Source organism: Alosa sapidissima, chromosome 15 (genome assembly GCF_018492685.1).
Source record: "Alosa sapidissima isolate fAloSap1 chromosome 15, fAloSap1.pri, whole genome shotgun sequence".
NCBI lineage: Eukaryota > Metazoa > Chordata > Actinopteri > Clupeiformes > Clupeidae > Alosa > Alosa sapidissima.
Window position 1 is genome coordinate 2914170 of NC_055971.1, and position 27796 is coordinate 2941965.

Genomic DNA, 27796 nt, shown 5'->3' on the forward strand with positions numbered 1-27796 from the left:
TCTGTTTGAGGGAAAGACTTTTAATAACAGATCTCCATATTTTAACGTCATATTGTGGTAAGTCTCATCACTTCAACACCTCAGACATGTATGTAGTTGTGGATTTAATGCATATAATTAGAATAAAAATAAAAACAAATAAAACATTAACATGCTACAGAAACTGTAAACTGCTGAATACAAAAAAAATAAATAAGATGGAATCATTGCCTGCCTCCCTCCTTCAGATAATGACCCAAGTGGTATGGAATGGTCCATTCCTGCAGTGTGGAATAATGTTTCACTAAGCTAGGTTAGCAGGAGTGGAACTCGGGGTGTCCAGGGTATAGTTGGACTTTAAATCACTACTAATGACTGATGGTAATATTAAGGTTCCTTGCTTTCCCACAAGCTGCAGCACTATCCAATAAAACACATGGTCTGCTAAATTAATGAGAACAATAAGTCTACAGCCAACAAAAATGATTCAAATTCCACAATTCTGATATGACAGGTAGCATATTAACACAGGGTGAACAGACAGCATTAGCAAATAAAAACATCTGGTTTCGTAACTAATTTCACAACACAGCATGACAAACGTTTCCTGACAAATGTAGAAAAACATGGAAATTACAGACGTGATTGATCAAAATAAACATACCTCTGTTTACTAACTTGGCCTATTCTGACAATACAGCTTCAGCAAATAAAATGAAACATAAAAAGACCAAACAGAAAATTAAGAAAAACTAGTAACATTGAAACCTCTGCATCTAATGCCACAATAGTGGGCGTTGATTTAAACTGTAAAATGTGCAAAATTTTGCAAGAGGCATTGCAGGTGTACAAGGAATGGAGCTTACTGGATGCTACACTATTCAGTCTAAATGTGTGCTCTACAGCTGTGTGTAGTGTCTGTTTTGGGGGTACACTTGCAATAGAGCATAAACCAGCCTACTATCGGAGCACAACAGCCACTGCAAAGAATGTCAGTGTTTAAATTCTGTGAAAACCTTAATGCACCTTTGTTTGGGGTGTGTGTGGGGGGAGGGGGTTCTTTTCCAAGAACTCTAGCACACAAGAACACTACATCATTCCCTAGATTTCAAACATTCAATTTAAGTGTGTCAATATGTACAATATAGGATCTTCATATATTAATTTGATCTGTTTTTTTATTTTATGATGATGTTACACATAGTCCTCTTCCATTAATATTCTCAATATATACATTATAAATTAGTAGTCTCATGGTAAAATAAATAAAGTACAATGGCCATGGCATTACACACTGTTTAGTGAACAGATCGCTGAAAAGTACTATCCAATTTTGCTCCAGAAGCCTTTCTTAGAGGTTAAGGGTCTTAAGGACAATGGCATAAGTGAGAGAGCTGTTGATATTAATGAAAAGAAGGAAAGGTAAGAGAGAAAATCAAGTGATGGTCTGTCGTACGAGTTGATTGTATGTGAATCTGTTTGATGGATGCTTGACCACATGTTGGTGCAATCCTTTTATGTTGCCATTCTGGCCAACGTGTGAGCTCAGGAGAAAGACAGGAAAGGTGTGCCTGGGTTGAGTTGAGTTGCAGCAGTGAAATATTCCTCTCCCAGCTATACCACTGTGCCACTGGGTGAGTTCCCATTCTGTGCTCCCAATGACTGGATAGGGTGCTGTTAACACCCACAAAAGGGGAGGGGGGGCATTGTTAGAGAAACAGATCAATGGGTTCAATCTTATTTAAAAAAAAAAAAAAAAAAAACGTTACACAAAGTGTAATTCCAACGAAAATTGACCCAAGGGTGTTTTTCTGCATTAAAACACATCTAATAAGCCGTGGAGACAGTCATTTTTGTTTTTTTGTTGATAAACCACTACAGAGCTTGGCCTGGTATATGCTATAGCCCCAAATCGCAAACAGTGGAGTAGCTATAGGCAGTAAGCTAAACGCTTCCCAAATAGCATTTTTTTAACCAGTAATATTGTTCAAAACGGCACTAAACCTCGTCAGTAGCTTGCTTAGGGTCTCTACACATAAAACGAAACATAAACAACCTAGTTAGCGAACGCAGTGTTTATTATAGAAGACTGTTAAATACAAGGCCAAGCTCTGTAGTGGTTGATCAACGAAAATTACAGTCTCCACGGCTTATTTGATGTGTTTTAATGCAGAAAAACACCCTTGGGCCAGTTTTCACTGGAATTACACTTTAATGTTCGGAACAAGAGATTTCCATAATGTGGAATTACAGAATTCTGTGACAAAACTAATGGTAACTCATTCTTAAATGCAGAATTACAGGGAATCTGAGATGGTTTCAGGTTATATTATTTTTCAACTAACTTTTTTGCAATAACCATGCATGGAGCCTTACCGCTTTGCCAGGCCGTGCCCAGGTGCAGATAAGCCCCTCTTGACAGGCAGTGATGATGCAGTCATCCATGAACACCAGCACCGTGAGCCTCTCATGAGCGATCTTTTTGCAGACGAGGGGCTCCAACAGGGGTACTTCATTCATGCGTGGGCACAGTGTGGTGCCAAGCACTTTAGCCGCGTCCAAGCGGCTGCTGCGGGGAGCCATGTTGATCTTGTCATTGCTCTTGCTGATGTTGCCTAGGCTATGGTAGCGTTTGTGCTCCTTCTCACTGCCACCCCCGCTTGACTTGTCTGACTTGCGTTCCTGCAGGGAAAGTGTGGCAAAGCGACCAATGCTAAATGCAGAGCCGCCGCTGCCCCCAGCACCGCCCCCTCCACTTCCCCCACTGCCACCATCCCCACCACTCTGACCTTTGGAAGTGTTAGCTACCGCTGGGTGGGGCAGGGAGTTGGAGCGAGACAGTGAGCGTGGGAGAGGAAGTGTAGGAGGCTGGTGTGGGTTGGTGGTGGGATGATGGTGTCCCTCTACCCCTACAGTGCCCCCTGTGTTGTTGATGCTGCTGCTGCCAGAGGAGGGCACCCCCGACCCAAATGTGTTGGTGATGGCACGTGAGAGGGGCAGCCGAGGATATAGCACATCATCAGTCAAGTCCCACAGACAGAACTGGGTGTCCTGCCCCACCGAGCCAAATCGGTATGTGACCGACGGGGCTCGGCTGCCCTTAGAGCTGTGCCGTGAGAGGCGGGAGAGTGTGCTGCTGGTGCGCACTCTCCCAAAATGCAGCCCTCCTCCTCCACCCGGTTGGTGCAGGTCCTCCTCACTCCCACTCTGCTCACCCGGCTCCTCCTCCTCTAAGCTTGTGGTAAAAGGGTCAAAGGCCACCACGTTCACCCATGACTTGTGCCCATGTCCACGGGCCACCACGCGACTTTCGGAGAATGACCACACGGTGACCAGGTCGTCCTCACCGCCTGTGGCCAGGTATTTACCATCAGGGCTCCAGGAGACACACAGGAGCCCCCCAAAGTAGCTCTTCATCACACCTTGCAACTCCATAGAATCGAAATGGAAGACACGTAAGCATCCATCCTGGCCTACACAGGCTACATGCACACCATCTGGAGAGAAGGCAAACTCATTGAGCCCTCCCTCCCCGACCGCCCAACGAAGCAGTGGGTTGCGGGGCGTCTTGCTCTTGCAGGCGTAGACAGCGAAACCCTCACCTTGGCGCAGCAAGGAATACTGGGGAGCTGTAGTGCCACATGGATGCTCTACATTGTACAGATACAGGTGCCCGCTGGCGTGAGAGGCCAGGAACAGGTTCTCTGATTTGGGCAACCACTTCAGGCAGGTCACCTTGGTCTTATCAATCAGCCGCTGGAGAGATAGAGACAGGAACACCGGGATATCAGTGTGAAAGAAAACAGAACAGAGGAGAACAGATCACAGAGCAGAGGACAGTATATTTGTGAAACAGAATGCTGTTAGAAATGTTAACAATATTTTATAAAGTCAGACCAAAGAAATACTACTACTACTACTTCAGAAATTAAAATGCATAACAAACCTGAATAAGGCAGTTAACCCTTACATGCACAGGAAAACACCACTTTCTCAATCTCACAATCTTACATTGGCAAACAGGCAACTGCCAGAAGGAAATTGCCAAATAATTGAGTTTAACCAGTGGAATAAATCAGTGAAGCTAAACTAAACTTAACTAAACATTATTATACTAGACACATATGAACTGACATCTCTGGAACTTTGGAAACTCAACTTTAGCATCAATGTCAGAGACAGCCATAGGTAACTCTCATCAAATGGGGAGACTTAATGGTTTTCTCTATGATTTTTAAACAAATTATAGGCCTGCTGTATGACAGGTAGTTCCATTGTGTAATATATTTTGCAAACCTTTCAGATTTGTAACTGGCTGTGGATGTTAAGTAATCAGAAGAAACATAGAACATGATAGTCTGACTGGCGTTCATGAAAAGAAACTGTAACCATGTGACATTAAACATGACAACTGCATTTAATATTCAATAACTTCACAATTATGCAGTGTAGTGTCACCAAAATCACCAGAGAGACTGTTTTTTGGATTCCCAAATTTTCTGTAAATGTATGGTATGAATGTCACATATTCATGTTTGGTCTAGAATTGATCCTTGTAATGTGGGCAACAGTCTGTTCATGGTTTTCATTATAATCTAAAGTACTGTATCTGTGCATAGTTGTAAACCAAGAACTACACTGTCAACACTACAACTGCATGAGAAGCCCTGTTACTAGTGTATGCTTTCTGTCGCCTGCTCACTTGTGTGGGTATGTCAGGCATGAATGACATAGGTCCCTCGCAACTTTGATCAATGAGAATATTATATTATTTTCAAGGTCTTTAATGGGGGATGGGAATAAACCCCTTAGTTAAATCAGAATTTTGAGTTTCTTTGCTTGGAGAATGCTATGGGAACATGGAGAAGACAGCAAGGAAAAAGTAAAGATTAGGTTATGGCAGAGATCGATTACAGAGTGGTTCACAAATCAACATGTGGATGTGACAGTCAAACATGAATTGTGACACATCCCGGCCCTTTTAGGTGAAAACAGACAGCTTTGATTGAAAAGAAACCAACGGTGTTGCACTGACATAGGGGGAGGAAAGGGCTAATAAAATCAAATCTCTGAACAATTCATGCATTACCTTGCTCTTCTTCCGGTTGCCGCCATCTCATATGGAGAGTCCATACAAGTCGATTACCAAATGTGGCACAGGCTACTGTCAATGGATATGAAAGGAGGAGTTCAGTAATCAACTTGTACAGATTTTCTCCTCACAAGATGGCAGCAACCTGAAGAAGAGCAAGGTAATGCACTAACTAAACAAACAGTCTTACCCTTTCTTTACACTTACAAAGGAAAAATATTTACGTTTGTCTTCAGAGACCCTCACCATAGTAGCATAGATGTGTAATGACTTTTTGAGCCTAGTTAATGGCTTAAAAGAGTCTTTTTATTTTACATAATGAAATTACCAATGAGTTACCAAATGTTCTATGTTCTTGTGAGAGTTTTGGGACTTTCAAGAAATGCATCTCATCTGTATCTTTTTTTTTCTTACTAAAAGTTGGTTTCACACTGCAATCACTGTATTTAATACACTCTAACCAAGTGTTATTAATCTTATATCAAGATCATATCATTTGACTTATTTCAAGAGTTAACCTAGCTAGTAGTGTAAATGTTTTGTGAATATGGGTCCTAATTAATTTGTACCTGTTCTCCAAGAAATACATTGAATAACTTCAATATTCTCAGAATAAGAACCTCACATGAGATCACAGACCACCTGATCACAGACCACCTGATCACAGACCACTGATGAATGAGATCACTACTGTTGCATTCTTATCCCTATGCATCTGCATTCACCAACCTCCTCATTGAAGAGCTTGCTGGTCTCTTTTTTGATGGGATCCAGGTATTGCACCTGGCCAGCAGAAAACCCCACAATGAGGGCCACACTGTCTGTTGTGGCAGAGTACTGGTTGAAGTCATGACAGGTGGGTTGGGTACCCTTGTAGATGCGTTTGTCAATGGGCTTGCTGAGGTCAACAGCCTATGATGAAAATACAGAGTGGGATGCAATAAAGGAAAGGGGAGAGAGCAAGAAAGAGAAGAGGCAATGGTCCTTTAAAAACAGGTTTGACAATTTGAGAAGCTGTTGATTCCAGTCATGTGGGAGCAGTGCTGCCAACTCAAATGCAGTGAGCATGACACCTATGGGTTAATCAATGTCAAATCACCCAGAGGCTCACAGGTCACTGTTAGAAATTCAAAATACCATCTCTGTATCGTTTCAACAATTTTGAAGCCCTTTGAAGGAGTCATTTTAAGCATTTTTGGCTAACATGCCTTTTTTCCCACCTTCCAACATTCATGGCACATTTGATATGGCACGCACAGCTTTGAAACTTTGTGACTTGGACAACAATGTTCTGTAGATTTCAAAAATGTTATCAGATCAGATACATCTTATGTCAATTCTGACAGAGGTGTCAGAATTATTTTTTTTCTCCAAATATGCTTGATTTTGAAAAAGAACTGCTTTCATCTCCTCATTTGACCACTAGACAGTTAACAGGATTTGTTATTTTTATTTTATTTCACCATTCTTCCTTGTGTATCCGAAGGTGATCTGTAAAAAAATATGGAGTTATTGCCAAGTTCCCTTGTTGAAAGGATTTAAAAAAAAAAAAAAATTCTATACCTAATAACACCAGGTCTGCACTGCCCATGCACTTACTGCACAGAGCCTGAAGAGGGCACAGGGATAAATGAGAATTACAGTTATCAATCACTTTGGTGCATTTCTCAGATCAGATTTTTTTCTGAAATGTTTTAATTCTCAAAGCTGCTTGTTCAAACACCATATCATCATATCACTTGTACTCATAATAAAATCAATGGTAACACTCCATAATAAGGTGCCATAATAAATAGCAAACTAGTAATTACCTAACCCTTTGTTAATATTTGTTAATTGTTTCTAAAATATCTATTTGGCACAAGTTAATACTTTTTTCATCATTACGTAAATATTAGTTGTTTGCATAAAATCTGTATGTTAATGTTTTAACAAATCTATTAACTAATATTGTATTAATATGTGTTAATAGTTAACTAAATGTCTTTTTGGCACTAATGAACAGTTATTTCTTACATCATTTAAATGTTAAATGTTTATTTACAAACTATATGTTAATAAAACAGTTAATGACTTATTATTATTTAAAGGGACACCAGGCAAGCCTGATGCTTTTTCTCTACGAAACTCCCCCTCGCTCGGTCTGAAGCTCTTTTCCTTTTCTTTGCGTCTTCCGTCAAGGGTTTTCGCTGCTTCGTAGCCGGCTCTGCCATTATACACACGTTTGCAACAATCTCTAGCGTTTTGTTAGCCTGCCTCTGTGCTGTAAACTGATCCTGCTTCGGTCGGCGGGTAGGATACACCAGACATGTGGACTCGAGTCACATGACTTGGACTCGAGTCAGACTCGAGTCATGATTTTAATGACTTCAGACTTGACTTGATAAAATTCGGCATGACTTGCGACTCGACTTGGACTTGAATACTATTCACTCGAGACTTGACTCGGACTTTGCCTCTTTGACTTGTGACGACTTGACATGTCTCGAGTCAAAAACTAAATTTCCTGATCGTGGACCAGTCACCCCAGAGATGCTTTCCCTCCGCGACTAAAAAAAAAAAAAAAATAGCGGAGACAAGCGGCCAGTCCAGAGCACAGTTCAGTGCTTGCTGCTACCCCCACATGCGTTACGCACTGTGTGTAGGGCACCAAGAGACAGAGAAACGACCAACATTTAGCTAATAACTAGTAGCTTTACTGCAAACTGATTTGCACTCTTGTTAGAGAACGTTTACAATGTCAAAATGCACCAACAGCATGTTACATAAAGATGATACTTTTCGAGTCCTCTCCATTAAGATCCAACTTGAACTTATGCTAGCCTACTCCATTTAATTGAGAACCCCATCTAAGCACGCACGAGAGGGAGAGAAAACGAGTGGCAGGTTCCAGCTGGCTTGTCATTGTTGATGATGATTGATATTTTCTTTTAAATATAAGAAACGTATAAAAGGAAATCATGAAGGCAACAAATACGAGATTAGGGGAAATTGCGGATTTATCCGGTTCTCACTACTGTTATAAACTATGAGATCCAGGTCACTATGACATAGGCTGCACTCACTGTGATTTGGAAAGTGGAGAAGAATATGAAGAGTTGTCTTTGCCTTTGTTTAATGGAAATGGTGAGTCTTGAAGTAGGCCTATTCAATAATTTGTTTACATGAAGCACATTGATATGCCGATTGAAACGCATTCCACTCAGCTAGCTAGGTGGCTACTGGCTACCAGGCTCATAATTCACATTTAATTGCAAACAGAAAATGTCAAGCAAGCATCATGTCATACATGCATCTATTTCCAAAGGAATGAAAGCTGTTTGTGCCAACTTAATATAATGCTTATCATTGTTAATATTGTGCTATTCATGTGGCACAAAAAATGTTTGAGTTTGTGGACTAGCCATAGGAATGGAGCTGGTAAAAAAGATCATTATGAGAATGTGTGGACAGTGGCACACAATGGGCTTAAAGTGACAGTGCACCATTTACAAATGAGATAAACAGCATCACATGTGTAGTATTTCTTAAGAAATGAATACTTTAAAACAAAATTACTGTGTCATTATTATCTTTTAAATAATATAAAAGTGTTGACCTTGGCTTCCCTTATGAGTCGCCACTGGCAGACAGCCTAATAAATTGTTTGCAGGCAAATCTGTGGCCTAGCGCAGTGAAATGCCATCAGTCAAATTATTACTCATCCTTACAGTGGGCTCCGAAATTTGGAAAAACAATATTTTTATTTGTCATGTAGCTATCCGTTTTGTACAGATTACTCAGGTATGCACATGTGTATATTGTATGCGCATGCATATATCGTAAAAGATTTCAAGACAGAAACATTGAACATATTTTAATCTGTATTTATAAAAAAAAATTCTGTGGATTAGATGGAAGTGTTAAAATTATGATCGATAGTCTAATAATGCCATTATTAAGTGAAGAGTACCTGATGACTTGTTCAGGACTTGAAAAAGATTGGGACTTGGACTTGGACTCGACTTGGCTTTGATGAGACTTGGACTTGGACTCGACTTGCCCTTCTCTGTATTTACTTGGGACTTGACTTGGACTTGAGTGCTAAGACTTGGGACTTACTTGTGACTTGCCAAACAGTGACTTGGTCCCACCTCTGGGATACACCGAACTTGCAAGTGGGATATTCTTCCTACAGGCAGTAGGGGCGGGAGAGAGCCTTCATTCGCCCCGTAATGAGTAATTTAACCATATACCGACTTACGAAGATGATTAATTAACACGAAAACGTTGCCTGGTGTCCCTTTAACTAATTGTTATTAAACTGTGCTTCTGCCCATCCCAATATGAACCACTCCCCATAGGACCCTTACAATAGATAGATAGATACTTTATTGATCCCCAAGGGGAAATTCATGAAAAAAACACAGAGCTACCTTGACATGCTGCCACTCGTCGGCGCTGGAACCGCTTGCAATAAAGTTGGTTAAGCTTAATTAATATATTAGTAGTATATAACTATTAGTCAGACAGTGAAGGGACTGAGACCAAAACTGGCTTATCACATTCATTCCTTTAGGAAAAGTTAAAACAAAACATGCCTTCAGGCACTGGGATACATAAAACAGCATCTGCACAAGCAAAATAAAAAGTAGTTGAATGGGCTATACATGCATCATTCCTATACCATCACTGTCAGCACTGTCAGCAAGGGAGACATGCGACATGGAATGTTCAGGTGCACAGAACGACAGTTAATTAATATTCTGACACTCACTAAACGTGGACGTCATCCAATCACAGCGCTCTATTTTGTTAGAGAGTCTTAAGGTGGGCTTAACAGGATAACGACAGTCCTGCGACGGTGAACAACAAGGAAGGTGGCTATGGCGAACGAAGAGTGGTTGTTTGAATCGGCGTTGGCATCAACTTTGGAGGAGTTGGACTTGTGCTTTTCTTTGAAAGTTGAGCAACACAATGCACTTAAGTCATTTGTATTTGCCATGTATTTGCCGTTTTGCCGACCGGATACGGATATGGTCGTAGCGCTGGCCTATTGCATGCCTAGGCAGTCTGAAAGACAATTCTCTGCCCGCCCCTTGGATTAAGCAAGGTGAATGGTTCGATTCCAGACTATACACCACAGGATGGCCCGCCAGGCTAGCGAAAATCACATACAAACACTAAACTACATTTCTAACTCTGTTACACCCACCTCCCCTGAATTTCACCAAATTCGAGCAGCAACCAAGTAGTACTTCCAAAGGCAATGAGTACACTACTTTCAAACACTAGACAGAGGGTCACCAATTACAGGACAGCCAACCACAAAGGTATCCAATAAGGATGAAGTGGAAGAAGAGGTGCGCAAACTCTCACACAACCAACCACTGGCAGTAGGGTGCCTTATACACCCCACAAGACCATAAACCATAAATTCCATAAATTCTCCACAAAGCTAATCAGAAAAGCTTGATAAATAATATGTCATTAACTGTTATATTAGCATATTACTGTTATATTAGCATATAGTAAATAAACATTTAACATTTAAATGATGTAAAAATAACTGTTAATTAGTGCCAAAAAGACATTTAGTTAACTATTAACAAATAATTAGGTAAATAGGTAATTACTAGTTTGCTATTTATTATGGCACCTTTTTATGGAGTGTTACCAAATCAATTTATCCCAATCTTGAACAAACATCAAATGTTTTAGTACTTTACATCCATGCAACTGATTTTGTACAAAGTCTGTTGTTTTTTTACATTTTCAACTGCTTGTTACGTTGGTCAGAATGCACTTTACTGGTTCCATGCTAAATAGTCCTACCCCATAAAACAAATAGACTTTATTTTTTTATTTTGAGTCATTACATGCAAAAGTGCCATAAACTGTCAAGCATATTTTATTTGGATGGAAATACACTGCTCAAAATAAATAAGGGAACACTTTTTCATAGGTGTATAGCATCAAGGTTATCAAACTTGTAAGCTATTGGTCTGGCGAGTTACGTAACAGAGGGGGTTGTGAATCAGTTTCATCTGCTTTGGTGTCATCAAAGTTAACAACAGGTGCTCTAGAGGGGCAACAATGAGACAACCCCCAAAACAGGAATGGTTTTACAGGTGGTGGCAACTGATAATTTTTCCATCTTCAGTTTCACATTTGGGTAGGGTCAGTGTCACTACTGGTAGCATAATCAGTACCTGGAGCCTACAAATGTTGCACAGGTGCACAGGTAGTCCAACTCCTCCAGAATGGCACACCAATACGTTCCATTGCCAGGACTTCTGTGTCTCCCAGCGCAGTCTCAAAAGGAGATTCCTGGAGACAGGCAGTTGCTTTAAGAGAGCTTGGCAGTGTGGTAGAAGATCCTTTACCCAGCAGCAGGACCAGTATCTGCTCCTTTGTGCCAGAGCCCTACAAAATGACCTCCAGCAGGCCACTGGTGTGAATGTCTCTGACCACAGTGTCAGAAACAGACTTCATGAGGGTGGCCTGAGGGCCCGATGGCCTCTAGAGGGACCTGTGCTCACTGCCCAGCACTGTGGAGCTCAATTGCCTTTTGCCATAGAATACAAAATTGGCAGGTCCGCCATTGGCGCCCTAAGCTTTTCACAGATGAGAGCAGGTTCACCCTGAGCACATGTGACAGACGTGAAAGGGTCTGGAGATTATGTTATGCTGCCTGCAACACCGATTTGGTGGTGGGTCAGTGATGGTCTGGGGAGGCATATCCTTGGAGGGACGCACAGACCTCTATGGGCAAAACAACGGCACCCTCACTGCTCTTAGGTATCGGGATGAATCTTCAGACCCATTGTCTGACCCTGTACTGGTGCAGAGGCCCCTGGGTTTCCTCTGGCACACAACAATGGCCGGCCACATGTGGCGAGAGTGTGCAGGCAGTTCCTGGAGGATGAAGGAATTGATACCATTGACTGTCCCCCACACTCCCCTGACTTAAATCCAGTAGAACACCTCTTGGACATTATGTTTTGGTCCATCCAACACCGGCAGGTTGCACCACAGACTGTCAAGGAGCTCAATAATGGCCGTGTCCACATCTGGAAGAAGACCCCCAGGACACCATCTGCCGTCTCATTGTCAAGCATGTGGGGTCCATACGAACAACTGAGTACCATTTTGAGTTGCTGCAATGAAATTTAGGCAAAATGGACTAGCTTGTCGCATAATTGTTTCACTTTTTTCATTGATTTTTGTGGGGGTCTTTGAATTCGTCCCTCTGTAGGTTGACCATTTTCATTACCAAAAAATAATGTGCCATCCTTTACCCAGTACACATTACCCAGTAGGGGTGGGCGATATGGACAAAAAATAATATCTCGATCTTTTGTTAAAGTCTGAGTTATTTTACCGCTAATTATTTAAGAATAGCATCATTACAATAATAACCAATTACCTAACCTGTGACTTTTTAACCAAATCAACCAATGCATTGTCACTCTATGACACATTTCCAATTCTGCCCCCACTTGGGTGTGTGGCAATGACATGGTCTAGCCAGCTACATTAGAGAAGATGAATAGGCCTAACAGTTTCCCAGGAGAAAGTCTGAGGCTGAAGTTCCTTTTAAACCTTTACATAGGATTCACTATAAAACTAAGCAGACCAGAGTACATATCAGTTATTTCCTTCTATGTTTTGTTTAAGAGCACTAGCCTTCCAAGAGGCTAGCATTCCAAGTTACAGAATAGAAACTAATGCGTTAGCTTATGGCTAATGTATATGAGAAAATCCCATAGAGATGCTAACGGTTAGCATAATCGGTAAACGTAGATATTTTCAGCGAACTTCAGTCCATTTACAAAAGAGTTACTTGAGAATAGTTCTTTGTTTACAACTGACTATTAAAATACTCAAAGGCTAATGTTTTCTCTCCATATAATACCGTGTAGGAAAAAACGTGACTGTCTATCAATGCTACTTGAACAGATACTTGACAAAAGTAGCCACATAAAAATCCCAAGTAGGCTACTCTCGCTGCACAAAATAAACATTCGGCGTGCGTGGGACAATGTTGTGACCGTTGTGATCACTTGCTCTGCTGCAGCCAGGGGCTTCTCCCCATACACCTCCTGGGAATGTATGAGTCTTCAATGCGTGATTTCGAGTGTTTTTTCCCCATAAGTAATTTAAATACTCGATAATGTCAAATTGCACATCGTTAAAACAACAATCACGATATTATCGCAGACGATATATATCGCCCACCCCTATTACCCAGTCCATATTAGTATAGATATCCAGCATGAGTTTTTTCCCCATTGAGATCTGATGTTTTTTCAAAGTGTTCCTTTCATTTTTTTGAGCAGTGTACATGGTCTGACAGACAGGAATGTCATGATGTATATAAAGATTTACCTATACAGTAAATCTGGTTTACGGAGTATAAGTATAAGTATATATACTCTTTTGATCCCGTGAGGGAAATTTGGTCTCTGCATTTATCCCAATCCGTGAATTATTGAAACACACTCAGCACACAGTGAACACACAGTGAGGTGAAGCACACACTAATCCCGGCGCAGTGAGCTGCCTGCAACAACAGCGGCGCTCGGGAAGCAGTGAGGGGTTAGGTGCCTTGCTCAAGGGCACTTCAGCCGTGCCTACTGGTCGGGGTTCGAACTTGCAACCCTCCGGGTACAAGTCCGAAGCGCTAACCAGTAGGCCACGGCTGCCCTAAGTGGTGGTGGTGCTCAGCTCAATCCAATAGGTCAGGGGTCCCCAACCTTTTATGTACCATGGACCGGTTTGGGGGTTCGGGGGTTCCATGTTCCATATGTGTTGTGCATGCATTAGCCTACTTGAAAAGAACTAGCTCCAGTTATGTATGAACAGTGAAGGTAACAAACTCTTTTTTTTGTGATTATGATTTTTTATTTTCAATCAATAAACGACACATATCATACAGAGAGAGCATTCGGATGAGAATAAAAATAACATTTAAATGAAATAAAGTAAAATAAAAACACACACCGAACACAACACACTTAACAAATACTGGCAGCAAACTCATATTGACTAAAATATTTAAAGAAGCTCTTTGAGGGCAGAGGCTATATTCATCCAGGTGTTTACAGTGGTTGTCTTTGCCTTAATCTTTGCAGTTGTACACACAAGGCAAACTATGTAATGAAATGAGACTATCCAGAATTGCTTCAAGTTTGTATCTGGGGTTATCCACTAAAATAAAATAGCTAAAGTTAAAATAAAGTTAAAATAGCTTTTTTCGCAGAACCCTGCCATCAACACTTTTTTGTCACGTAAAGAAAATTGGTACTTTGAATCATCATTCAATAATAGTAAACAGGGGTCCAAATCCAAATATAGATCTGTAAGATCATGTAACATAACAATCACATACTTCCAGAATAGATGAATCACTGGACAGTCCCAAAACATATGTAGAAATGTACCAGTGGCGTCAGTGTTACAGAAACTGCAGTATGGATTGGGTATGAGTTTCATGCGATATCGCTTGTAAGGTGTGTAGTAGAAACGATGGATAGTCTTAAAATGAATAAGTACATGACTAAGGTTTTTAGAAGTAAGGCAAAGGTTTGACCACACTGTTTCCCTGTCCGGGTGGAATCCTAACCAAGAAAGTTCCAAATCCCACGTTGATAGTATCTTTAAAGGCTTATGAACACTACTGAGTAAAGAATTGTAGATTACTGTGACCGCCCCTTTAGGATCTTTGGCAGGATCAATCCAGCTAAACATTGGGTGGTCACTCAAAACAGAATTCCATGGCACGCCATAAGCTTTCATAGCAGATCGCAACCTCAGGTACAAGAAAAAAGAGAAGCCAGGTAGGTTGTATTCTGCTTGGATATCCTGGAATGTACGCAAGCCAGTCCCGTCAAAAATATTGGAAAAAGTAAAAACCCCTTTAGATGACCACAAAGGATAAACAAAAGGTCGTTGATCAAATAAGAAGTGAGCATTGTTCCATAGAGGAGATTGCTGAGAGAATTTCTTTGAATGGCCTATTGCTTTTCCAGCACTGTACCATGCAGCTAAAGTGGATGAAATAACATGACCAAATTTATGGTGCGAGTTGCGACGTCCTATACCTGTGAAGGGCAGATCTTGAAGTTAATGGGGATATACAATAGCTGATTCTATGCTTCTCCATGGCACTTTACTGTCTTTATCCGTCCATGTTCGCATAGCTCTGATCTGGAATGCCCAGTAATATATCTGAAAATTAGGGAGGGCAAGGCCACCTTCTAATTTTGTTCGCTGCAAAATAGAAAAGCTTATTCTGGGTTTTCTGCCGTTCCACACAAATCTAGATACAGCAGAGTTTAACTCTTTAAAATATTTGGGAGGTGGTGTGAATGGGATCATAAAGAACAAGAAGTTCAGGCGTGGTAGAATATTCATCTTGACTGTACTGATTCTGGCTTACATTGAAATCTGAAGGTTAGTCCATCTTTGAAGATCAAGTTTTATTTTCTGGCTGAATTCACTGAAATTTAACTGGATGATACTTGACAGAGAATCCGTTATTTTAATTCCTAGGTATGTGAATGATTTAGTGAACACAATATTGTTAGGAAGGGGAATGTTTTGAGAGATATTGCTAAGGGCCATTAAGGAGTATTTATCCCAATTTATCATGTATCCAGACATGATACTGAAGTGGTGGAATAACTTTAAGAGTTTAGGTATTGAATTTTCTGTCTGAGAGGTACAAAATGATGTCATCCGCATACAACGATATATAATGTTGAGAACCAAGTAAAGTAATTGGTGCAATAGCTTGGCTTTGTCTGAGGGCTTGGGCTAAGGGTTCTAGTGAAAGTGCAAAAATAAGTGGTGATAGGGGACAGCCTTGACGACAACCCCTCTGTAATGTAAAGGGTAGAGACTGATAAGTTCCTGTTGAAATAGAAGCTGTTGGGTTACTATAAAGGGTTTGAATGAATTTAGGACCGAAACCAAAATGTTCCAGTACTGTCCATAGGAAGTCCCACTCAAGTCTGTCAAAAGCTTTGAGCGCGTCAAGGGAAAAAACTGCGCAAGTGTCAGTATATGTGCGAGAGATGTGCATGTTCAATGATGTGCAATAAACGTTGCATATTGTCTGCGGCCAGTCGCCCTCTAAGAAATCCAGTTTGATCAAAATGAATCAAAGTATCCATGAAGGGCTCAATCCGGGAAACCAAGGCTTTTGCCAGAATTTTGACATCGCTATTAATTAAGGATATTGGACGGTAACTAGAACAACTCAATGGATCTTTATTTTTCTTCTGTAATAAAATGATAAGCGCTATATTCTGGTCCCTATGAAGCATACCATGTTTAATAGCATAATTCATAGAATTCAAGATTAGGGGCCCAACAACATCCCAAACAGCCAGGTAGAGCTCCGGGGGAATTCCGTCGGGACCGGGGATTTCCCTTTTTTAAGAGATTTGGCCGCATTATGAAATTCCTCCAAGAGGTTCTTCTAGAAGGTCTCGGTCCTCTTCTGGTAAGATAGGCAGGTTCAAGTTCTCTAAAAAATGTTTGCATGTATGTCTGTCAAGGCATGTCTATGCCTCTGAAGAATATATTGAGGAATAAAATGCTTTAAAGCTGTTATTAATAGCCCTAGGATCTGTAATTATTTTGCCTTCACTGTTTCGTAACATATCAATATTTGCTTTGGACTCGGTTTCCTTTAACCTCAATGCAAGCAGATGGCTAGTTCTATCTGAATGAAAATAATACTTTTGCTTAGTTCTGTGAATGATGAACTCGGCTTTGGACATTGACAGACTATTGTATTCTTTTTTCAGCATTAACAAATTCTGAGCAGCCTCTTCTGAGAAAGACTGGGGTCTGCTGATGTTCCAAAGACCTTATTTCTTGTTCAAGATAATCAAAGCGCTTATTTTTAAGACGCTTGGTCTTTGAGGAAAAGGCAATGCAGTTCCCTCGTAGATAGCATTTAGTAACTTCCCATAACACCTGTGGGTTTGAGCAATGATCCGTATTAATTTCCAAAGATTCTGTAAGCCCAGATCTGAGTTGGTCCATAAATGTAGTATCATACAACAGGGAGTCGTTAAAGCACCATCTACGGGACTTAGCATGAGCTGTAGCAGGGTGTAGCTGTAGAGAGTGATCTGAAATCAAGATAGGCAATATAACAATATTGGATATATACTGAAGCAAGGGGGCACTAACCAGGATATAATCAATTCTTGAAAAGGATTTGTGCCTAGGAGAATAGAATGTGTAGTCCTTCGTATGGGGATTGTGTATGCGCCATGGGTCAATTAGATTTAATTCTGTAATGAACCTATTTAGAAAGGATGAGGACATTGTACTAGAGGGGTTACAACTAGATGAGCGATCAAGTTGAGGATGAATTGAGGCATTGAAAGCTCCTCCTATGACGACATCAAGATCACTAAATTGTAGAAGTTTTCCACAGATATTATTCAGAAAATGTTGATCAGGCTCGTTTGGAGCGTAGATGGATACCAGCAGGAGTTTGGAATGATTTAGTGTTACAGCCGCATATGCAAAACGGCCAAGGTCATCTCCTCCCAGTAAGTCTATGGATAAATGTAGCGACCTCTTTGCAAGTATAAGCACACCTTTGGATTTATTAGGGGCGCACGAGTATGCCAGTAACTTGTAATTTTTATTTTGGAAGCGGGACACATCCTCTCTTTTCAAGTGCAATTCTTGAACTAAAGCTATAGCTATTGCTTTGCGATGTAAAAATTCTAAACAACGGGTCCGCTTAATCGGTGTATTCAGGCCACGTACATTCCGGGATATAATGTTTAGATCAGTCTACTGATTGGTTAGTTGGTTAGTCTACTGATTGGTAGCAGTACAGCAGGATTGGAAAAAAACTTTCCGGGAAACAACTTCAGCAATAAACCGTTTGGTGCCCTTAGAGCAAAACGCCATGGCCAAAAAAGAGTCGCAATAAAGTTAACGGCTACCAGCAAAATAATAACATTCCAAACTATATACAAAACATACTTTACAGGCCGCAAGGAGTTCAAGAGAGCCCCTTTGGCTAGTATAAAGTTAGAGATTGTAAGAGACGTGGCTCCTCCTAACGATGCAAACTCCCCCACCCCACTCGTTACAGTGATGCATATTCGCCTGAAAATGAAGCAATATGATAATATGTACCTTCGTTAAGAAAAAACAAAAAATGAATAAATACATAAGTACTGGTTATAGCTGCAGACAAAAACAGTGAAATAAAGCCTCAGCTATCGACCCAAAGAATAACATAGACTAGGTGCTCGTGCAGTCTATGCTAGCCTATAACGCAAGCGAGAGATGACATGCCTATGTTACGCTAAGCGTAGAGATAGTCTCAACTAAAATGAAACCACAAAAATCAAGAGAAAAGTCCACAGTCCCAAACTGAAATATTGAACATGCTAGTTTGCGATGTTGCTTGCAGTGGCCAGTGTAGGCTGATGCTCTGCTGTATCCATCTGATGTACATCCATCTCAGAGCTTCGGTTCTCCGGTGGGATCCATGTAGGTAGATTCGCCTTTAAAAAGGCGATGCAGTTGTCACCCTCCACTCCTTCACTCAGGCCAACCGTAGGTTGGATCTTCTACTTCGGTCTTCCATATCTGCCACCTTGGAACTCAGCTCGTCAATTTTCAGCTTCATAGCATTGACCTGGTCTCTATCATGTCTAGCTGCTGCTTCCGTAGAATCGCACCTTGACTGAAGTCGTTGAACGGATTTCTCCAGCTGTTCAATCTGGCCAGCGGCTGTCGTTATAGTGTCAGTGGCATTCTTCAGTTCAAGTCTAAGGTCCAATATTTGCGGGAGAAGCACATCATCTAAAGCAGCTTTTACCGCAGCAGTGACAATGTCATTTAGCTCTGACCTCTGTTCCGCTAAGGCCTGCTTAACTCCTGCTAAGAAGGCGCTGTCCAGGTCTGCTTTGGAGATGCTAGTCGGATTCCTTGAATTTCAACATAATTTGCTTTCTAATAAACTGAAAGTAACGAGTAGTAAGTGGAGCACACAAAATTCACGTCTGCACCGCCATGAATCAGTCACGTGACTCCGCAGCACGCCATATTTTCGGTAACGAACTCTTAAAAATGTGAAAAACGTGAACTTGAAGAAGTGAAAATTGAACAATATGAACTATGAAAATTGAACAACTTGAAGCTACATCTATCAAGTGTGAACATGCTTAACAAAATATGGGAACAAACATGGGAACTAAACGTGCATTACGAATATAATCAGTGGGAGCCCTGTGCTTGTTTCCCTGCAACAAGAAGGTTCCATCTGGGGGTGATGGAAGACAGTGACACCCTCAGTATGTTTGAAATGTCCAGTCGATTGCGCAATTTGGTCTTAGTTGCGGTCATTGCAGAAAACCCGGCCTCGCATAGATATGTGGTGGGAAATGGTAGCAACGTTTTCAGCGCTTTTACGGCTCTCTCGGGATATTCTGCTTTGGTTTTGATCCAAAAACCCGCCAGAGAGGTTTCCTCATACACACTCTTAAGACCACCGTCATTTGCAATTTCGATCAACTGCTCTTCCTCCTGCGCTGACAAGTTAGGACTATTCGGGATATTGACAAATGGGTTGCGGACCCACTCATTGGTTTGCCGTGGATCTTTGGAGGATGGGAAGTAGCCTAACGCTCAAACTCATTTGAAAGCGCAACAAGGTGATCGCGCACCAGCTGCGAGAGAAAGGGCCCTGCCTCAGTCTCTCCCAAAACCCCCACTACTGTTTGGAACATATCAAATACACCCCGTCCCCATTCATCCCCACAGATCAAGCTTGGCTTTAAATGCAGCGACCCGAATATGTCACACAGGTAAGCGAGTTTTGACACCCAGTCCTCATCACTAAAATGTGCAGCTAACGGTGACTTTTTTTCTGTAAGAAATCTCTGCAGCGGCTCTCGAACACTATGGCCAGTGACCTGCTAAAGATGCTTGTTTTTTGTTGCTTATTCTAGCAGTTTAGCTAACTTCGTGTGACACTACCGTTCGCCAAGAACTAATCAAGTGAAGTGAGCTCACCTGAGGCTGCGCAGCGCTGAAGGCAAAGTGTTGAAGGCGAGACAGACAGACGTAAGAACATAGACCTTGCAAAATGCAAACATGCGTGCAAACAAACAACTGCATATAGGCCTATGCCATGTAAAAACGTTACATTATTGCAAATTAAATTGAGTTTAGTTTGCATGCATTTTTTTAAAACTCATGTCGTAGGCTACGGCCCGGTTAGGAATGTCCCACGGCCCGGTGGTTGGGGACCGCTGCAATAGGTGATTCCTATGTGTTACTGTACATTTTACTGTCAATTTCCTTTGCACAATGCTGTAAAAGCCTTTTTTAGTGACTGTCTTAACACAAATCAGACACTCGGCAGGGTGAGGGCTAGATCCTGTTTTTGACGCGCTATAGGCCTGTCCACTTCGAATAAAGTTGAAGTCCACAACGTTTAGAATCCTTTGGGTGGTGTTCCCATTTAATAGCGAATGTAGATTACACAGTTCAGATATGCAAATGTGAGGGCTAATCTAGCTGTGGCGTGCCAGCGTTAAAAACCGTGCGATCTCCCCGCCACCCTAGCATCATTACCCACCCGCTACACCTGTGAATTAATTACCTGGCGCGCCTGTGCCACCGTGACCTATGACCTAGCTACTGTAACACAAGCACACTGCCCTCTAGTGTAGACCACCACCACAACATCAACAATAGCTAATGGCTCCCACACCTTTGTTTTCTTTCTGTAAAAAAGCTAACTGCCACCATTATCATGGACAGGACCAAAAAAGTAGTACAACAAATTGAACAAGTCGGCTTCCTTTTAAACTGAATCGCTTGTTAGTGGACTTGATCAAGCAAGCCCACTATTGTTCTTCTTAGGCTTGCTTTATTTGTTTATTGTTAGTGGACTTGCGTTGTGGATTTTGCGTTTTTCGTTTTTTGGCCCCATTGAAATCAATGGCGGAATGCTGGCGCCATTATGACATCACCACTCTGCAAAAGTCTTGATTGCGAACACCTGGCAGAATTCTAAGCCATCTGGCAGCTGCCTAATTGACCTATCGCAGGTCCCGCCCATCGAACGTGGATGAGCCAATGGTAGTCCAGTAGCTGACAGTACATGCAGACAAACTCCGACAGCTTCACCGGCTCCATAGAATAGCATTGGGAGCCATGATTTTTTTTCCGGTTTTATGGGATTGTATAGTGATGTACGTGAAAAAGGAAGGCCAAACGACATGTGTGGGATTAACGCAACACCGATACACAGAATAATGTCTTTCAATCTTGATTATGCTCTTTTTTGATATGTTAAATTAGATTAAATTCTCTCCTCTCAGCTCTCCCCTATTTTAAGAAAAGGGTTACTCCTTAGCAAACCATAATGAAACAGTGTTCCACCACATCTGTGGTAGAGGTCTGCACTCCCGCAGTAGACCCGCAGGTCCCGACGCAAAAGAGCTTTTGAAAGCTCTTTGCGGGAGCGGGCAGGATAAGAGAGGTGCGTTTGCGGGACAAACCGATGATTCACTGCACTCCCACAAATTAAATATGTGCGTAAAATTAAATATGGAAATGATTAAAGTAGTGTTCATAACTATAGTTCAGCTGGATGTTCTGTTAGGCAGCATTAAAAAACGGGGTTTAAGCATAACTGACGGATAGCAGGCCTATATTGTCGTTTACATGGGTTCAATTTGTTCCTGCTGCTCATTGTCAAAACTCGAAATCGAAAGCATGACAGGAAGAGGGCACCAGACTAGGCCTACTTCAGTTGTCAGCCTACATTAAGAACCAAGAAACTGACATCTGGAGTCTTTCTCAGGTGTGTGTGCTCCTTTCGTGACTCAATGTAAGTAAGATAAACAAGGATGTTTATTGTTCTCAGCACTGTGTATAATATGATTGTCACTTAGAGGAGACTAACATAGTTAGCTAACCGCTACTAAAGTGCTAGCATCGCCTCGTCAGAAAAGCATGGGGCTATGCACAGTAGTGTAACATTTATTCACCATAAATTAAGTAAATTTAAGTCGCTCTACAATGTAGACTATGTTTCCATTTATTTTCAGTACCATGTTCCTTACATGACATGACCCAGTGTCCTTGTAATATGCATGCAAGTCTATCTAGCACAGCTAGCTATTAATATCAGTGAGTCCCACTCGCCCCCCCATCTAAGTTTGTCACCCAAAAAAACTAGATATACATTTTTATACATGTGTCTCCATGTCATAATGGAGTTGTTAAACGGATTCTAAATGAAATCAGGTCTGTGGCTCTGTAAAAGAGCCTCTTGGGTTGTAACTTTTACAGACAGGCTTACAACTACCATTGAAGTACTAGTCTACTCTGGTATGAGGCTGTCAGACTTAGCAACAGTAACTAAGGGGGGCGGGACTTCGTAAAAGGTCAATTATGAAGATGGGCTGGGATGGGCTGTCTGTCTGTGAAGGTGTGTGCTTTTGACTTGTGTGTCCGATTTTCAAAAATGAGGTACCATTGGAATCCTTGGATGAAGCAGAGTTCCATGCCCTTGGAAACACACAATAAACACAATTAATATAGAGATTCACAGCCCAAAGCGAATCTTTGAAGATCCACAGTAGACCATGTACACACCGGTATAAACATGGATTGGCAAGGATTGGCTTTAAAAAAAAGATGTGACAGCGCTTCACTTTTTACATGACCTGGTTTGGCTTTAACCCTAACAATCACCATAGCTTCCATGTTATTTAGCATAGCAACCACCATTTGTACCCTACAACCATCTTCATTTCTCTAGCAACAACCTAGCAACCACCATAGCAACCAACATGATTACCCTAACAACCAGCATAGCAACTGCTTTATTTGGCATAGCAACCACCATATGTACCCTAGCAACCATCCTAATTACCCTAGTGCAGCGTTTCTCAAACTGTGGATTGCGACCCACTACTGGGTCGCGGAGACATGTCAGGTGGGGCTGCGAACTGACGTGACGTATTTGTAGCCTAGGCCCGGGTAGCACCCGATGCACAATGGACGCACTGTGTTATTCATAGGGAAGTGCTCGTGTCAAGGCAGCTTAGTTAGTCCCGACCTTCATGAGATTTTGAACGTTGTTGTGAGAGTGATGAATTTCATCAAAACCCGGCCCTTAAAAGCGCGTCTATTCTCCGCACTTTGCGAAGAGATGGTAGCTGACCAAAAAGCTGTATTGTTTCACAGCGAGGCAAGGTGGCTTTCCCGAGGTAAAGTGCTGTCACGCGTGTTTGAGCTCTGAGTCGCCTCTTCTTGGAGGAAGAGCGCATGTTTGAATCTGGAAGCACGTTCACTAATAAACATTTCTTGATGAAGCTGGCCTATCTTAGCGATATATTTGATACATCTTAGCGATACATTTGAGTTAAATGTCCAGTTACAAGGCAAAGACAAGCACCTACCTCACCTAGCAAATAAGATTACTGCATTCACCAAAAAAACTTGAGGTATGGGACAGGTGCCTCGATCGCGACAGTATTATGCCTTTGAGATTTCTGAGCGAAATCGCGGAGCCACTCTTGTGATCCCATGTATTAAACAGTAGGCCTACATCACATCCCTGCAAAGTTTATTTCAAAAATATTTCCCAAACAGTTTCACAGTTTCACACACTTTCTTAGAGCGATGAGGGACAGGTGGGGCTCGAGAATGCCCCCTTGATCAAAGTGGGGAATGATAGAAAACGTCTGAGAACCACTGCTCTAAGGAGTGTCATTTTTAAAAAGTGGGTCCCCAGAAAAAAAAGTTTGAGAAACACTGCCCTAGCGACACCCTAGTAACCCTCAGCGTGGCCCACTGGTCTGCACCTAATCCCTCACTGCTCCCCGAGCGTCGCTGTAGCAAGGCAGCTCACTGCTCCAGGTTAGTGTGTGCTTCACCTCACTGTGTGTTCACCGTGTGCTCTGTGTGTTCACTAATTCACGGATGGGATAAATGCAGAGACCAAATTCCTTGCATACACAAGTATACTGGGCCTCGAAACCTGATTTGTCATTCTGATTGCACAGTTTCATTGACACTTGCTTTTGAGACATAAACTAAGCATTTAGTGCAAGACACACACTTTTGCAGGTAACCCACTATGTGGTAAAGTTTGAGAAATGCACTGTTGTGCAAACGTTATAAATGATTTGAGAAATGCAACAACAGTTAGCCTTTTAAAATGATATCAGATTAGTAAACAGAACTGCCTTTGGAACATTGGATGAATGGTTGCTGATAATGGGCATCTGTATATTTATGTAGATATTGCATTAAAGATCAGCCATTTCTTTCTAGAACAGTCATTTACAACATTAATGATGAAAACAAGGACATTTGGAAGTGACTCCAAACTTTTGAATGGTAGTGTATGCCAATAAAGAAGCTCAGCAACAACACCAAATGTCTGTTAACTGTCCATATGATCAAATGATGAGATGAAATGTGTATTTTTGAAAATCAAGCATATTTCCACAAAGTATTCTGCTATTCTAAAAAAGTTTTGTTCTGTAAAAGTTTTGACTACTGTAATGCTAGTGCATACACATGGCCAAATTACTGTGGCAGACAAGGGCAAACAGGCTGCTTATAAAGGAAACACATGCAACTTAATCTTCATCTTCCATACCTGTCAACATTGAGCTTTGAAAATAAGAGAGATTTCCCAGGTTTCTAACTCAAAATACGGGAAAATGTCAGCATTCGGCTTTCGGTTGTTATCCCTCTGCTAACAGCAAGAATTCAGACTACAGAACTGCTGCACTATGGTATGAAGCTAGGTCTAACGTGACTGCTTACAGATTGACATCAAAAGGAGTTCTCACAACAACCACAGGGTTAAATAGGTTAGCGTGTCCAGATGTGTATCACTTTTAAGTATCCTCTGGAAACACTTCCAATGTGTTTGTGTTGTGAATTTGCAACGCGTTTTCTAAGCTATGTTTTCATCGATTGTCAAATCAATGAAGATGTTTTCTTAAGTTGCTTTTTCTATTTGCATGTTTTCTTAATATGCAGTCCATTTTCCCCTGCCACCGCATTAAATAGTCCATGCCGCATGAGAAGACAATCTGAGGGATTTGTCTAGCATACTCTTTGAATTAGTAAAGTAAATTAGTAAAATTAGTAAATTAGTAGAATTAGGCTTTTTCATCAACATAACCCAACATAGCCTATTATACTGTAACTGATGAACTTGCTATTTAGACTTGTTATTCAGAAGGGAGTAGGGCTGAACAATTAATTGCATTTGAGGTAATATCGAGATATGATGAAACATGATTTTCTAACTGTAGAGGCTGCGATTACATTGCACAATATGTGATGTCACCAAAGCGCATTTATACTTGTGCTTACCGATGCGCCACTGACTCTGTTAACCGCTGATGAAGCAAAAACCTTAAACATGAGGATCAGCTAAGTGTCAAGAAAGGTCTAAGCAGAGCTACTTCGGTTGAAAATAAACCTCTTCATTACTTTTTGCTGTACCTGCCATGTCCCTGATTCTAGTTCATTTCTTTCTCTTAATTCCCCTGCAACTCTCGCTGGAAACTTTGTTAACATCATCAGCTGACTATTAAAACTATTTAAAATTCTCACAACTGTTTACGCTACACAGCAGCCATTCACCTGTGCTGGTAACTTTGTTTACTAGAGTGCAGTGACAGAGGGGACATTTGTGATATCGAAGGGGGTTGGCAGCGAAAACATTTCATGTCACAGTTAATGAATTTTACATTAACTGTGACATGACAGGTAAATGAACCTACACATTGCATGCATGCTGCTAACTGCTGATAACTTTGCCTGTTTAAAGAGTTTTGTCTTTGCGATTGACTTTGTTGTGATAAGAACAAACTAGTTCATTTGCATGCATGCGTATTGAACTGTGCAATTGCAATTAGATTATTTTCCAAAATCGTTCAGCCCTAGAAGGGAGGCAGCAGAGGGAGAGGAATAGGCAGTTTAACATGAGTTGGGCCATCCAATGAGGGCAGAGAGAAAGGAAGAGGAGAGAGAGAATTTGGAGTCTTCTCAAGTGAAACACAAAAAGATTTGACTCAGACAGTAGGTCCTGAGGTTCAGGGCTGCTGCTGGGCATTCGGGTGCCCTTAGCAGAGTTCAGACTGTTCTCGAGTTGTTGAGTGAGAAGTTTTCTGCATAATGTATTATTATGGGAAACTTACCACCAACACTACGCACATTGTGTGACAGTGGTATATGCTACTGTTATGCTCTGCTGTACATCCCAAATGTATACCCAGCCCCATCACAATACACTCCTTGTTAATATGTCTTTGCTAGTCTATAGTTCCATCTATCTATATCTCTCTCTCTCTCTCTCTCTGGGGTGGGAGTGGCTGAACAGTTGGTCAAAGTTGGCAGCCCTGTGTGGGAGGGATGTGTGAAATGGATTCAGGGATTTTAATGAATCCACAACACTCAACCATATAGGCTAACTCTTCCTTGCTCTTCATTACAAATTATTTGTGCCATGGTCAAGCTTTTCCTCACAATAACACAATAGGTTAAAATTCAAAAGGAAAAGTCCAAGCAGTGTGCTGTACCCCTATTAACATAAGATCTTAGATAAGATACGAAAAACAGACCATACATCATCTGACAACCTAGCTCATCAAATATTTTCTGGTTGCTATGCTTTGCTGTGTTTAATGGGTTTGGCTTATTCCAGATTAGAAGTTAATGCATTACTAATTGTGTTCTTGCACAGCATCAGGCTTGCACAGTATCTTGGCTAGGCTTATTAACATTACAGCATCAGCAGGTGCAGCTGACAAAGGTTGCAGGGATGGTGGAAGTAGGGAATCCGTGATCAGATCATTCCACTTAAAGTATTTTTTTTTAGTAGTAATAAAGGCAAAACAACTTGCAAAACATAGAGTCCGGTGGTTAAATAATAGCTGAGGACGATAACGCTAGTGCTAGCTGGCTAGTTAGCAAGCTGTTTAGCCTCCATGACACGAATAGGCTTCCTAGTAAACATGCATAATAGATGCTCATTCATCATCTCACCTTTTTGATGTTTGTGTAAGTGTAAAAATAAAGTTCCCTGCCGATATTGAAACACACACGCTCTGAATCTTCGCTAGGGTCTTCAGGCTGAAGCTTCACCATAGAGACCCGCACAGGAGGAAGGAAACCCGCTGGAGAGGAGTTGGCTGCGGCATTGGAAGAAGAGGCAGCCCCGGGCCCCTGCACTAGTCCAACACCACCACCGGGTATTGAACCCGGTCCTGACCCAGGGCCCACCGTGGCACTTGCTGTTGGACCCCGAGGTAGACCGCCCCTTTGTTGGGAATCTGAAAGAGTTAGCAGTTTGTAAAAGCCCTCTCTGGTCCTGAATTGCGATTTAATCTCATTGATATCCTTAAGTGCGCCTCCATCACCGGCCATCTTCAGTACAAACAAGCCGCACAGGAAACTCCGATCCTCTGACCTGGAAATAATTATTAAAAACTACAATGGAAATGGAGCTTTTGGGATCCGTCTGGAGACAAAAGCGGCGACGCTGACTGTCACGAGCAATTTGTTCGCAGTTCATTTGATTGTTTCGCATTAATTCTGTGGTTTTCTGATTCCATAGTGGAATCCGTGCACTGATTGATCTGAGCTTCACATACAAGATGCTGAATCGTGTTTCCCGTGACCACTAGCAGGCGTACAACGCCCACT

The 27796-nt window shown here is 41.6% G+C and overlaps 1 protein-coding gene across 1 annotated transcript; it reads right to left on the reverse strand.

The window, feature by feature from the left end:
• zmp:0000000529 (WD repeat-containing protein 20) lies at nucleotides 1–27796 on the reverse strand. The gene is made up of 4 exons (XM_042063232.1): nucleotides 27137–27796; nucleotides 5801–5983; nucleotides 2356–3735; nucleotides 1–1653 (listed from the first exon to the last, which is right to left on the reverse strand). The coding sequence occupies exons 1-4, from the start codon at nucleotides 27515–27517 to the stop codon at nucleotides 1594–1596; spliced, it is 2004 nt and encodes a 667-aa protein (XP_041919166.1). The 5' UTR covers nucleotides 27518–27796; the 3' UTR covers nucleotides 1–1593.

Coding starts and splice junctions, on each gene's coding strand:
- zmp:0000000529 (XM_042063232.1), bottom strand. CDS start 27,517: ATGGCCGGTGATGGAGGCGCACTTAAGGATATCAATGAGATTAAATCG. Junction 5,984..27,136: donor CTTACACAAACATCAAAAAG/GTGAGATGATGA, acceptor TTTTCATCATAG/GCTGTTGACCTCAGCAAGCC. Junction 1,654..2,355: donor GGGCACGGCCTGGCAAAGCG/GTAAGGCTCCAT, acceptor GGGTGTTAACAG/CACCCTATCCAGTCATTGGG.